Consider the following 14023-nt stretch of genomic DNA (forward strand, 5'->3'; position numbering starts at 1 on the left):
GCTCGGATGTTCGGAGAGCCGTGAGGCGCTGCAAGGACGGGTGGTGGTCGCGGGTTGCTGAGGAGATGGAGTCTGCCTCAGTGGCCCGCGATCACAAATCCCTATTTAACTCCAACAAAAAAGTAACCTACAGCGCCACACCTATTACCATCATTAGGGGAAAAAACGGTGAACCAATCTCCGACCCCCAGGAACAGGTTTGCAGATTGGCTGAGCATTTCTGAGGTCCTGGGGGAGGGAAAATCCCTCAGCCAGGAAAACATCCTGGCACAAAGTGAGGATGACCCTGCTGAGGCTGCGGTGCCTCAAATATTGGAAGAAGAAGTCACCCCCTGTGAGTGGCTGGCTGAAGTGCCACCTGTTGAGGAAGTACTGAAGGCGATCCGGAGTCTGAGGCCAGGAAAGGCAGCGGGCAGAAATGATCTCCCAAGCGAAATGCTGAGGGAGGGTGGCGTTTGTGCACAGACTGCTCTATTTGACATCATAACAACAGTCTGGACCACTGGATGGGTTCCGCAGGATTGGAAGGATACCCTGTTGGTCCCCCCTTTTAAGAAGGGGGACCGCACAGACTGTAACAGCTACAGGGGCATCTCACTCCTCAGTGTGCTGGGAAAGGTCCTGGCAAGGATTATTCAACATCGCCTTGCCAGGCACGCTGAGGAGAGGCTTGCAGAGCCCCAATGCAGCTTTAGGAAAGGGCGGTCCTGCACAGATGCCATATTTTCTGTCCGTCTGCTACAGCAGAGGTGTAGGGAATTCCAGCAAGACCTACATCTCTGCTTTATTGACCTGGTCAAGGCCTATGATACCATCAGTAGGCCTGGGCTTTGGGTTGTTCTTCGTGCTTTTGGAGTACCTGACCCTCTGCTCACGATCATTAAGGACCTTCATGATGGTGAGCGGGCCTGGGTAAAACTACGTGGCCGGGAGTCAGAGCCATTCCCTGTACACCTTGGGGTGCGACAGGGATGTCCTCTGGCTCCCATAATATTTAACATCTATTTTGACCACGTAGTTCGTGAAGCCTTCAATAGCTGTACCGGGGGAATCTCCATATGGTACAGATATAATGGGAGGCTGATCGATGCCCGGGTGCGGTCAAGGGATGGCTCCCTATTCCTCAACCACGTTATGTATGCCGATGATTTGGTAATAGCTGCTCATTCAGAGGAGGAGCTGGAGACGCTGCTGGTGAGACTGGAGCGTGCTACTAAGAGATGGGGCCTTACCATCAGCCCCACCAAAACTAAGCACCTGCCTGGGTATTTTGTACCATCGGACACTCCACCCGCACAACTCCCAATCGGTGATGGGGCAGTTGTGGAGAGAGTGGAGAGTTTCCCATACCTGGGCAGTGTGCTTATGACCGGGTCCAGTTTAACAGCAGAGGTCTCACTCCGAATCTGTCGAGCGGCAATATCTTTTCATCGGTTGCGTAACGCTGTGTGGAAGCTACCTGGTCTGTCGCTCCGCACTAAGCTTCAGGTCTTCTCGGCCACGGTCATTCCCTCCCTTCTCTATGCTTGCGAAACGTAGAACCCCCTAATGGAACATCTTCGCTGGTTAGAAACATTTAGGCTGGCCTGCCTACGATCCATCCTGGGTTTAACCAGGCTGGATTGTGTGAGGAGCTCACAAATCCTTGAAAGATCTGGGCACGGTCCCATCGATGAGCTCCTCCGGCAGGCGAGGCTGGGTCATGTAGCCCGCATGACCAGCCACCGCATACCGAAACAGCTTTGTTCGGCCGGATCGAGGGGGCTAAACAGGCGCGGCACGGGCTAGAGAAGAGATGGAGTGATGTGGTACAGGAGGACGTGGAGCTGAGTGGACTTGCCGATGACTGGTACCAGCGGTGTCAAGATCGGCCTCTGTGGAGGAGGCTCGTGAAGGACGCTACTGGGCAGTTGGAGGTAGTCGCCCTCCAACAACAACGGAGGGCGGAGGAGCGACGCTCACAACAACGAGCGGAGCGCCGGGTGGCTAAAGCACAGCAGATTGGCACAGTAGGGGGCACAGGTGGTGCATCAGCCAGTCATCTCAGTCATCTCAGTCAGTCGACCCATGGCACATGCTGGGTCTGCCCCGTGACCTCCTGCCAGCGGGCGTTCGACACTTCACGTGACCTCAAGGTGCACGTGGCCTGGCACAAGCGTAGTGGTGACGTTACCGCAACTTAGTGGCGAATGGCGGTTGTTGTTGTGGCTGTGTGTGTGTGGCTGTGTGTGGGTGGCTTTGTGTGGCTGGGTGTGTGTGGCTGTGTGTGTGGCTGTGTGTGTGGCTGTGTGTGTGTGTGGCTGTGTGTGTGGCTGTGTGGGTGGCTGTGTGTGTGTGGCTGTGTGTCTGGTGGGGGTGGTGGGGGTGGTGATGGTCGGGGTGGTGGTGGTGGGGGTGGTGGGGGTGGTGGTTGTGGGGGTGGTGGTGGTGGTGGTTGTGGTTGTGGGGGTGGTGGTGGGGGTGGTGGTGGTGAGGGTGGTGGTGGGGGTGGTGGTTGTGGGGGTGGTGGTTGTGGGGGTGGTGGTTGTGGGGGTGGTGGTGGGGGTGGTGGTGGTGGGGGTGGTGGTGGTGAAGGTGGTGATGGTGAGGGTGGTGGTTGTGGGGGTGGTGAGGGTGGGGGTGGTGAGGGTGGTGGTTGTGGGGGTGGTGAGGGTGGTGGTGGTGGGGGTGGTGGTGGTGGGGGTGGTGGTGGTGGGGGTGGTGGTGGTGGGGGTGGTGGTTGTGGGGGTGGTGGTGGGGGTGGTGGTGGTGGGGGTGGTGGTGGTGGGGGTGGTGGTGGTGGGGGTGGTGGTTGTGGGGGTGGTGGTGGTGGGGGTGGTGGTTGTGGGGGTGGTGGTGGGGGTGGTGGTGGTGGGGGTGGTGGTGGTGGGGGTGGTGGTGGTGGGGGTGGTGGTTGTGGGGGTGGTGGGGGTGGTGGTTGTGGGGGTGGTGGTGGGGGTGGTGGTGGTGGGGGTGGTGGTGGTGGTGAAGGTGGTGATGGTGAGGGTGGTGGTTGTGGGGGTGGTGAGGGTGGGGGTGGTGAGGGTGGTGGTGGGGGTGGTGGTGGTGGGGGTGGTGGTTGTGGGGGTGGTGGTGGGGGTGGTGGTGGTGGGGGTGGTGGTTGTGGGGGTGGTGGTGGGTGTGGTGGTGGTGGGGGTGGTGGTTGTGGGGGTGGTGGTGGTGGGGGTGGTGGTGGTGGGGGTGGTGGTTGTGGGGGTGGTGGTGGTTGTGGGGGTGGTGGTGGTTGTGGGGGTGGTGAGGGTGGGGGTGGTGGTTGTGGGGGTGGTGGTGGGGGTGGTGGTGATGGTTGTGGGGGTGGTGAGGGTGGTGATTGTGGGGGTGGTGGTGGTGGTGGGGGTGGTGATGGTGGTGGTGGTGGTTGTGGGGGTGGTGAGGGTGGTGGTGGTGGTTGTGGGGGTGGTGGTGGTGGTTGTGGGGGTGGTGGTGGTTGTGGGGGTGGTGGTGGTGGTTGTGGGGGTGGTAGCGTTGCCTTTGTGCGCGCGCGGTGAACACGTGGGGAGACAAAGGCGGCCAGGCGTGGGTGGTTTTGGCCACAGCACTTGCCCCAAAAGCCTGCTACAGGCTACACGGGGGATCTTTGCCTGTGTGTGCATGTGGGCATCCGCTAGGTCGACTCAGCCTCAAGTGAGTTACCTGGGTTGGGGTGCGTTCGTAAATGTCAGCATTGGGGGTGACAAAGGGGTGTGCTGATGGTATTGCTCCAGGTGTGATGTCCCCGGTGTGATGCCCCCGCTCAGCTGCTGTTCACCGTCTTCATCACAAGCGAACTGGGGCCATCGCAGACGAGAGCAGCTCAACCACGTGGCTGACATCGTCACGTGGAAATCACAGATGCATAGACACCAACAGAGACCCATAGAGATACACAGACACCCATAGACATACACAGAGACCCATAGAGATACATAGAGAACCATAGACACCCATAGAGATACAGACACCCATAGAGATACACAGAGACCCATAGAGACACGTAGACACCCATAGACACTCACAGAGATGCACAGAGACCCACAGACACCCATAGATATACATAGAGACCCATAGACCACCACAGAGATGCACAGAGACCCACAGAGATGCACAGAGACTCTTTGAGACACGTAGACACCCATAGACACCCACAGAGATGCACAGAGACCAACAGAGACACGTAGACACCCATAGACACCCACAGAGACCAATAGACACCCATAGAGACACGTAGACACCCATAGACACCCACAGAGATGCACAGAGACCCATAGACACCCACAGAGATGCAAAGAGACCCACAGAGACACGTAGACACCCATAGACACCCACAGAGATGCACAGAGACCCATAGAGATACACAGAGAACAATAGAGATACCCAGAGACCCATAGAGATACACAGACACCCATAGAGATACACAGAGACCCATAGAGATACATAGAGACCCATAGAGATACATAGAGACCCACAGAGATGCACAGAGATCCATAGAGACAAGTAGACACCCATAGACACCCACAGAGACCCATAGACACCCATAGAGACACGTAGACACCCATAGACACTCACAGAGATGCACAGAGACCCACAGACACCCATAGATATACATAGAGACCCATAGACCCCCATAGAGATACACAGAGACCCATAAAGATACACAGAGACCCACAGAGATGCACAGACACCCACAGAGACACGTAGACACCCATAGAGATACACAGAGACCCATAGAGATACACAGACACCCAGAGAGATGTACAGAGACCCACAGAGACACGTAGACACCCATAGACACCCACAGAGACCCATAGACACCCATAGAGACACGTAGACACCCATTGACACCCACAGAGATGCACAGAGACCCACAGACACCCATAGATATACATAGAGACCCATAGACCCCCACAGAGATGCACAGAGACCCACAGAGATGCACAGAGACCCACAGAGATGCACAGAGACCCTTTGAGACACGTAGACACCCATAGACACCCCCAGAGATACACAGAGACCCGTAGACACCCATAGACACCCACAGAGATGCACAGAGACCCACAGAGACACGTAGACACCCATAGACACCCACAGAGATGCACAGAGACCCATAGAGATACACAGAGACCCATAGAGATACACAGAGACCCATAGAGGTACACAGACACCCTTAGAGATACACAGACACCCTTAGAGATACACAGACACCCTTAGAGATACACAGAGACCCATAGAGATACACAGAGACCCGTAGATATACACATAGACCCTTAGAGATACACAGAGAACAATAGAGATACACAGAGACCCGTAGAGATACACATAGACCCTTAGAGATACACAGAGAACAATAGAGATACACAGAGACCCATAGAGATACACAGAGACCCACAGAGATACACAGAGACCCTTAGAGATACACAGAGACCCATAGAGATACACAGACACCCTTAGAGATACACAGAGACCCTTAGAGATACACAGAGAACAATAGAGATACACAGAGACCCACAGAGACACGTGGGTAGTTAACGTCTCTTAGCCACTGTGAAGCCTATAGGCGCTATTGTTCGCTAACTTCCCTTACCCCAGCAGCCTGGCAAAGGCTACACACGGTAAGGGATCTTTGTCGTTGTCAGCAACCCCGACTATGACCAGCGTGGTGAAGTATGGTCAAAATAAGGTCAAGTTCTATATTCTTAGTTCTTTCGGTAAAGTCACGTTGAAGGGAAACAACAAAATAATAATCTATATAAAACAATAAAAATTCTCACGACGTTTCGACCATAACACAAATGGTCGTCTTCAGTTGTGTTGGTTTGCATAAATGTATTTAAAAATTTCGTCTCCCCCCTCCTCTTTTCAGAATATAGATGGACTAGTCCTAAATAAACTGCCAAATCGTTGCGCGTGGCGCTAACGTTTTTTTTTATAAATAAATAAATACACCGTTTAAAAATAAAAATAAATTTATGCAAACCAACACACCTGAAGACGACCGATTCGAAACGGGTAAGTAGTAGGCTGTGTGGTGTGTGAGAGAAGTAGACCTCGCCCATGTTAATCAATGGAAGAGGCACCCTGAGGTAGTGTCAATGGTGGTGGGATTCGGAACGGATAAGTAGTAGGCTGTGTGGTGTGTGTGAGAGAAGTAGACCTCACCCATGTTAATCAATGGGACAGGCTTCGTGAGGTAATACGAGTGGAGGTGGAATTCGGAACGGGTAAGTAGTAGGCTGTGTGGTGTGAGAGTAGTAGACCTCGCCCATGTTAATCAATAGGACAGGTGGAATTCGGAACGGGTAAGTTGATACAATTAATATATTTTAATAATTATCATTAATTTTAAGAATTATGAACATTGTAATTATTAATATGAATACCATTCTTATTTTATACTTATATGTTATTATATACTAATAATTATATCTAAATATATTGATATTTTAAATATTATTAATAAAAACATATTCCGATTCCGATGTTTAAAGCAGTAAATGATTATGAATATTATCATAAATAGTATTATAAATTTATAATTATATATAACTATTATATAAAATATTAAAATATAAACATTATTAAAATTAAATAAGCGTTTTTTGTATCATGGGGGAGAGATGCGTCACGAGGCCACGCCCATATGGTTTGACGTCACGCGTCACGTGCAGGAAGAGGGGGCGGGGCTATTATAGTGACGGGTCGGAGACGTCACCACACGCGTCTCGCGGCTCACGGTCGAGTCAACCTCGCTCCTTCACTTCCGCTGCAGCTGTTGTTGTTTTTGACGTTGTTCTTGTTGTTGTTATAATCAACAACAACGCCGAGGGTTGGAAGATGAACGGGCAGACTAAGTTCCTCATCTACCTCTTCGTTGGGGTCATCGTCATGGGTAAGCCTCTTGTCTCTGTGATGAGTCTATGGGTCTATGTGTGAGTCTATGGGTCTCTGTGTGATGAGTCTATGGGTCTCTGTGTGAGTCTATGGGTCTCTGTGTGAGTCTATGTGTCTCTGTGTGATGAGTCTATGTGTCTCTGTGATGAGTCTGTGGGTCTCTGTGATGAGTCTATGGGTCTCTGTGTGAGTCTATGGGTCTCTGTGATGAGTCTATGGGTCTCTGTGTGAGTCTATGGGTCTCTGTGTGATGAGTCTATGGGTCTCTGTGATAAGTCTGTGGGTCTCTGTGATGAGTCTATGGGTCTCTGTGTGAGTCTATGGGTCTCTGTGTGAGTCTATGGGTCTCTGTGATGAGTCTGTGGGTCTCTGTGATGAGTCTGTGGGTCTCTGTGATGAGTCTATGGGTCTCTGTGATGAGTCTGTGGGTCTCTGTGATGAGTGTATGGGTCTCTGTGTGAGTCTATGGGTCTCTGTGATGAGTCTGTTGGTCTCTGTGTGAGTCTATGGGTCCATGTGTGAGTCTATGGGTCTCTGTGATGAGTCTGTTGGTCTCTGTGTGAGTCTATGGGTCCATGTGTGATGAGTCTATGAGTCTCTGTGTGAGTCTATGGGTCTCTGTGTGAGTCTATGGGTCTCTGTGTGAGTCTGTGGGTCTCTGTGATGAGTCTGTGGGTCTCTGTGTGATGAGTCTATGGGTCTCTGTGATGAGTCTGTGGGTCTCTGTGTGAGTCTATGGGTCCCTGTGTGATGAGTCTATGGGTCTCTGTGGGAGTCTGTGGGTCTCTGTGTTAAGTCTATGGGTCTCTGTGTGAGTCTGTGGGTCTCTGTGTGATGAGTCTATGGGTCTCTGTGATGAGTCTGTGGGTCTCTGTGTGAGTCTATGGGTCTCTGTGTGAGTCTGTGGTTCTCTGTGTGATGAGTCTATGGGTCTCTGTGTGAGTCTATGGGTCTTTGTGTGAATCTGTGGGTCTCTGTGTGAGTCTGTGGGTCTCTGTGATGAGTCTGTGGGTCTCTGTGTGAGTCTGTGGGTCTCTGTGTGAGTCTGTGGGTCTCTGTGTGATGAGTCTATGGGTCTCTGTGTGATGAGTCTATGGGTCTTTGTGTGAGTCTATGGGTCTATGTGTGAGTCTATGGGTCTCTGTGTGAGTCTGTGGGTCTCTGTGATGAGTCTGTGGGTCTCTGTGTGATGAGTCTATGGGTCTCTGTGATGAGTCTGTGGGTCTCTGTGATGAGTCTGTGGGTCTCTGTGATGAGTCTATGGGTCTCTGTGTGAGTCTGTGGGTCTTTGTGTGAGTCTGTGTGTCTCTGTGTGATGAGTCTATGGGTCTCTGTGATGAGTCTGTGGGTCTCTGTGATGAGTCTATGGGTCTCTGTGTGAGTCTATGGGTCTCTGTGTGAGTCTATGGGTCCCTGTGTGATGAGTCTATGGGTCTCTGTGATGAGTCTGTGGGTCTCTGTGTGAGTCTATGGGTCTCTGTGTGAGTCTGTGGGTCTCTCTGTGATGAGTCTATGGGTCTCTGTGATGAGCATGTGGGTCTCTGTGATGAGTCTATGGGTCTCTGTGTGAGTCTATGGGTCTCTGTGTGAGTCTGTGGGTCTCTGTGTGATGAGTCTATGGGTCTCTGTGATGAGTCTGTGGGTCTCTGTGATGAGTCTATGGGTCTCTGTGATGAGTCTGTGGGTCTCTGTGTAAGTCTATGGGTCTCTGTGTGAGTCTGTGTTTCTCTGTGTGAGTCTATGGGTCTCTGTGTGAGTCTGTGGGTCTCTGTGTGATGAGTCTATGGGTCTCTGTGATGAGTCTGTGGGTCTCTGTGATGAGTCTATGGGTCTCTGTGATGAGTCTATGGGTCTCTGTGTGAGTCTGTGGGTCTCTGTGTGATGAGTCTATGGGTCTCTGTGATGAGTCTGTGGGTCTCTGTGATGAGTCTATGGGTCTTTGTGATGAGTCTATGGGTCTCTGTGTGAGTCTGTGGGTCTCTGTGATGAGTCTATGGGTCTCTGTGTCAGTCTATGGGTCTCTGTGTGAGTCTGTGGTTCTTTGTCTGATGAGTCTATGGGTATCTGTGATGAGTCTGTGGGTCTCTGTGATGAGTCTATGGGTCTCTGTGATGATTATATGGGTCTCTGTGTGAGTCTATGGGTCTCTGTGTGAGTCTGTGGGTCTCTGTGTGATGAGTCTATGGGTCTCTGTGTGAGTCTATGGGTCTCTGTGTGAGTCTATGGGTCTCTGTGTGAGTCTGTGGGTTTCTGTGATGAGTCTGTGGGTCTCTGTGTGATGAGTCTATAGGTCTCTGTGATGAGTCTGTGGGTCTCTGTGATGAGCCTGTGGGTCTCTGTGATGAGTCTATGGGTCTCTGTGTGAGTCTATGGGTTTCTGTGATGAGTCTGTGGGTCTCTGTGTGAGTTTATTGGTCTCTGTTTGAGTCTATGGCTCTTTGTGTGAGTCTATAGCTCTCTGTGTGAGTCTATGGCTCTCTGTGAGTCTATGGGTCTCTTTGTGGTGAGTCTGTGGGTCTCTGTGTGAGTCTATGAGTCGCTATGTGTGAGTCTATGGCTCTCTGCGTGAGTCTATGGCTCTCTGCGTGAGTCTATGGGTCTCTGTGTAAGTCTATGGCTCTCTGTGTGAGTCTATGTGTCTCTGTGTGAGTCTATCTATGGCTCTCTGTGTGAGTCTATGGCTGTCTGTGTGAGTCTATGGCTCTCTGTGTGAGTCTATGGCTCTCTGTGAGTCTATGGCTCTCTGTGAGTCTATGGCTCTCTGTGTGAGTATATGGGTCTATGCGTGAGTCTGTGGGTCTCTGTGTGAGTCTATGGCTCTCTGTGAGTCTATGGGTCTCTGTTTGATGAGTCGATGGCTCTCTGTGTGAGTCTATGGCTCTCTGTGAGTCTATGGCTCTCTGTGTGAGTCTATGGCTCTTTGCGTGAGTCTATGGCTCTCTGCGTGAGTCTGTGGCTCTCTGTGAGTCTATGTGTCTCTGTGTGAGTCTATGGCTCTCTGTGTGAGTCTATGTGTCTCTGTGTGAGTCTATGGCCCTCTGTGTGAGTCTATGGCTGTCTGTGTGAGTCTATGGCTCTCTGTGTGAGTCTATGGCTCTCTGTGAGTCTATGGCTCTCTATGTGAGTCTATGGGTCTATGCGTGAGTCTGTGGGTCTCTGTGTGAGTCTATGGCTCTGTCTGATTCTATGGCTCTCTGTGTGAGTCTATGGCTCTCTGTGTGAGTCTATGGGTCTCTGTGTGAGTCTGTGGGTCTCTGCATGAGTCTATGGCTCTCTGTGTGAGTCTATGTGTCTCTGCGTGAGTCTATGGCTCTCTGTGTGAGTCTATGGCTCTCTGTGCGAGTCCACGGGTCTCTATGGCGCGCTCCTTGGCCCGTAGAGGATCTCACGCCTTGCTCCACGCACCGCTAAGCTGGAGCCACGATCTCTCCACTGCTGGATGACCTCACTTATTTCCATCTCGGCGAGCAAAAATCTTGACCCGTCCTGGCCATTCCTTCTGAACGGGACTCTGGCCTCGTCTTCTGCCTGTGGGTGGGGGTGGGTGGGGGTGGGTGGGGGTGCTGGCCCCCCCTCCCCCCACCAGGTGTGTCCACAGCACTTGCCCCTACAGTCGGTGCGAGGCTACAAGTGATGGGGGTGGGGGCCTTTGCCTTTGCGTGTCGCGTGCAGCGGTGGCTGGAGACTGCATGGTGGTGGTGGAGCAACGTGGCCTGCACCCCAGGGTGAAGAGGGCACGGAATCGGATTCAAACCGCGCTCAAGAGAGGTCAGGAGGGAGACGCGAAAATCACAGCAACAGCAACAACAATAACAGCAACAACAATAACAGCAACAACAATAACAGCAACAACAATAACAGCAACAACAACAACAACAGCCGACGTTCGCCCCAGTGCCGGATTGTATCCTCGTAGCAAAAGTAGCTACACCACGTGGTGTAGCTGCTACTACACATGTGGTGTAGCTGCTACTACACGTGGTAGTGCAGTAGCTACACCACGTGTAGTAGTAGCTACACATGTAGTAGCTACTACACGTGTAGTAGCTAAACATGTAGTAGTCACTCAACCACTCACCCACACACTCACCCATCACTCCATCTCTTCTCTAGCCCGTGTCACTCACCCACTCACCCACACACTCACCCACACACTCACCCATCACTCCATCTCTTCTCTAGCCCGTGTCACTCACCCACTCACCCACACACTCACCCACACACTCACCCATCACTCCATCTCTTCTCTAGCCCGTGTAACTCACCCACTCACCCACTCTCACCCACTCACTCACCCATCACTCCATCTCTTCTCTAGCCCGTGTCACTCACCCACTCACCCACACACTTACCCACACACTCACCCATCACTCCATCTCTTCTCTAGCCCGTGTCACCCACCCACTCACCCACACGCTCACCTATCACTCCATCTCTTCTCTAGCCCGTGTCACTCACCCACTCACCCACACACTCACCCATCACTCCATCTCTTCTCTAGCCCGTGTCACTCACCCACACACTCACCCACTCACCCATCACTCCATCTCTTCTTTAGCCCGTGTCACTCACCCACTCACTCACCCACTCACTCATCATTCCATCTCTTCTCTAGCCCGTCACTCACCCACTCACCCACACACTCACCCACACACTCACCCATCACTCCATCTCTTCTCTAGCCCGTGTAACTCACCCACTCAACCACTCTCACCCACTCACTCACCCATCACTCCATCTCTTCTCTAGCCCGTGTCACCCACCCACTCACCACACACTCACCCATCACTCCATCTCTTCTCTAGCCCGTGTCACTCACCCACTCACCCACACACTCACCCATCACTCCATCTCTTCTCTAGCCCGTGTCAACCACCCACTCACCCACACACTCATCCATCACTCCATCTCTTCTCTAGCCGTGTCACTCACCCACACACTCACACATCACTCCATCTCTTCTCTAGCCCGTGTCACTCACCCACACACTCACCCACTCACCCACACGCTCACCCATCACTCCATCTCTTCTCTAGCCCGTGTCACTCACCCACTCACCCACACACTCACCCATCACTTCATCTCTTCTCTAGCCCGTGTCACTCACCCACTCACCCACACACTCACCCATCACTCCATCTCTTCTCTAGCCCGTGTCGCTCACCCACTCACCCACACACTCACACATAACTTTATCTCTTCTCTAGCCCGTGTCACTCACCCACTCACTCACCCACTCACCCATCACTCCATCTCTTCTCTAGCCCATGTCACTCACTCACTCACTCACCCACACACTCACACATCACTCCATCTCTTCTCTAGCCCGTGTCGCTCACCCACTCACCCACACACTCACCCATCACTCCATCTCTTCTCTAGCCCGTGTAACTCACCCACTCACCCACTCTCACCCACTCACTCACCCATCACTCCATCTCTTCTCTAGCCCGTGTCACTCACCCACTCACCCACACACTTACCCACACACTCACCCATCACTCCATCTCTTCTCTAGCCCGTGTCACCCACCCACTCACCCACATGCTCACCTATCACTCCATCTCTTCTCTAGCCCGTGTCACTCACCCACTCACCCACACACTCACCCATCACTCCATCTCTTCTCTAGCCCGTGTCACTCACCCACACACTCACCCACTCACCCATCACTCCATCTCTTCTCTAGCCCGTGTCACTCACCCACTCACTCACCCACTCACTCATCATTCCATCTCTTCTCTAGCCCGTCACTCACCCACTCACCCACACACTCACCCACACACTCACCCATCACTCCATCTCTTCTCTAGCCCGTGTAACTCACCCACTCAACCACTCTCACCCACTCACTCACCCATCACTCCATCTCTTCTCTAGCCCGTGTCACCCACCCACTCACCACACACTCACCCATCACTCCATCTCTTCTCTAGCCCGTGTCACTCACCCACTCACCCACACACTCACCCATCACTCCATCTCTTCTCTAGCCCGTGTCAACCACCCACTCACCCACACACTCATCCATCACTCCATCTCTTCTCTAGCCCGTGTCACTCACCCACACACTCACACATCACTCCATCTCTTCTCTAGCCCGTGTCACTCACCCACACACTCACCCACTCACCCACACGCTCACCCATCACTCCATCTCTTCTCTAGCCCGTGTCACTCACCCACTCACCCACACACTCACCCATCACTTCATCTCTTCTCTAGCCCGTGTCACTCACCCACTCACCCACACACTCACCCATCACTCCATCTCTTCTCTAGCCCGTGTCGCTCACCCACTCACCCACACACTCACACATAACTTTATCTCTTCTCTAGCCCGTGTCACTCACCCACTCACTCACCCACTCACCCATCACTCCATCTCTTCTCTAGCCCATGTCACTCACTCACTCACCCACACACTCACACATCACTCCATCTCTTCTCTAGCCCGTGTCGCTCACCCACTCACCCACACACTCACCCATCACTCCATCTCTTCTCTAGCCCATGTCACTCACCCACTCACCTACACACTCACCCATCACTCCTTCTCTTCTCTAGCCCGTGTCACTCATCCACTCACCCACACACTCACACATCACTCCATCTCTTCTCTAGCCCGTGTCACTCACCCACTCACCCACACCCTCACCCATCACTCCATCTCTTCTCTAGCCCGTGTCGCTCACCCACTCACCCACACACTCACCCATCACTCCATCTCTTCTCCAGCCCATGTCACTCACCCACTCACCCACACACATCACTCCATCTCTTCTCTAGCCCGTGTCACTCACCCACTCACCCACACACTCACCCATCACTCCATCTCTTCTCTAGCCCGTGTCACTCACCCACTCACCCACACACTCAACCATCACTCCATCTCTTCTCCAGCCCGTGCCGCGCCCGTTTAGCCCCCTCTGCCCGGCCGAACAAAAGCTGTTTCGGCATGCGGGCTACATGTATCATGACACATGTAGCATGTTACATGTATCATTACACATGTAGCATTCTACATGTGTCATGACACATGTAGCATTCTACATGTAGCATGATACATGTAGCATGATACATGTGGCATTCTACATGTATCGTGACACATGTAGCATTCTACATGTATCATGACACATGTATCATGACACATGTA

The 14023-nt window shown here is 52.5% G+C and overlaps 1 protein-coding gene across 1 annotated transcript in view; it reads left to right on the forward strand.

The window, feature by feature from the left end:
- Positions 1 to 6493: 6493 nt before the first annotated feature.
- The window catches only part of LOC116957053 (uncharacterized), a 12155-nt gene continuing 4625 nt past the window's right edge, over positions 6494 to 14023 (forward strand). The window contains exons 1-2 of the mRNA XM_032978970.2: positions 6494 to 6865; positions 10540 to 10635. Of these exons, the coding sequence (XP_032834861.2) occupies positions 6583 to 6865; positions 10540 to 10635 (379 nt within the window). The 5' untranslated portion in view covers positions 6494 to 6582. The remainder of the gene's footprint in view (positions 6866 to 10539; positions 10636 to 14023) is intronic.

Source organism: Petromyzon marinus, chromosome 69 (genome assembly GCF_048934315.1).
Source record: "Petromyzon marinus isolate PM22_M1 ecotype Great Lakes invasive population chromosome 69, UKy_Petmar_22M1.pri1.0, whole genome shotgun sequence".
Lineage (NCBI taxonomy): Eukaryota > Metazoa > Chordata > Hyperoartia > Petromyzontiformes > Petromyzontidae > Petromyzon > Petromyzon marinus.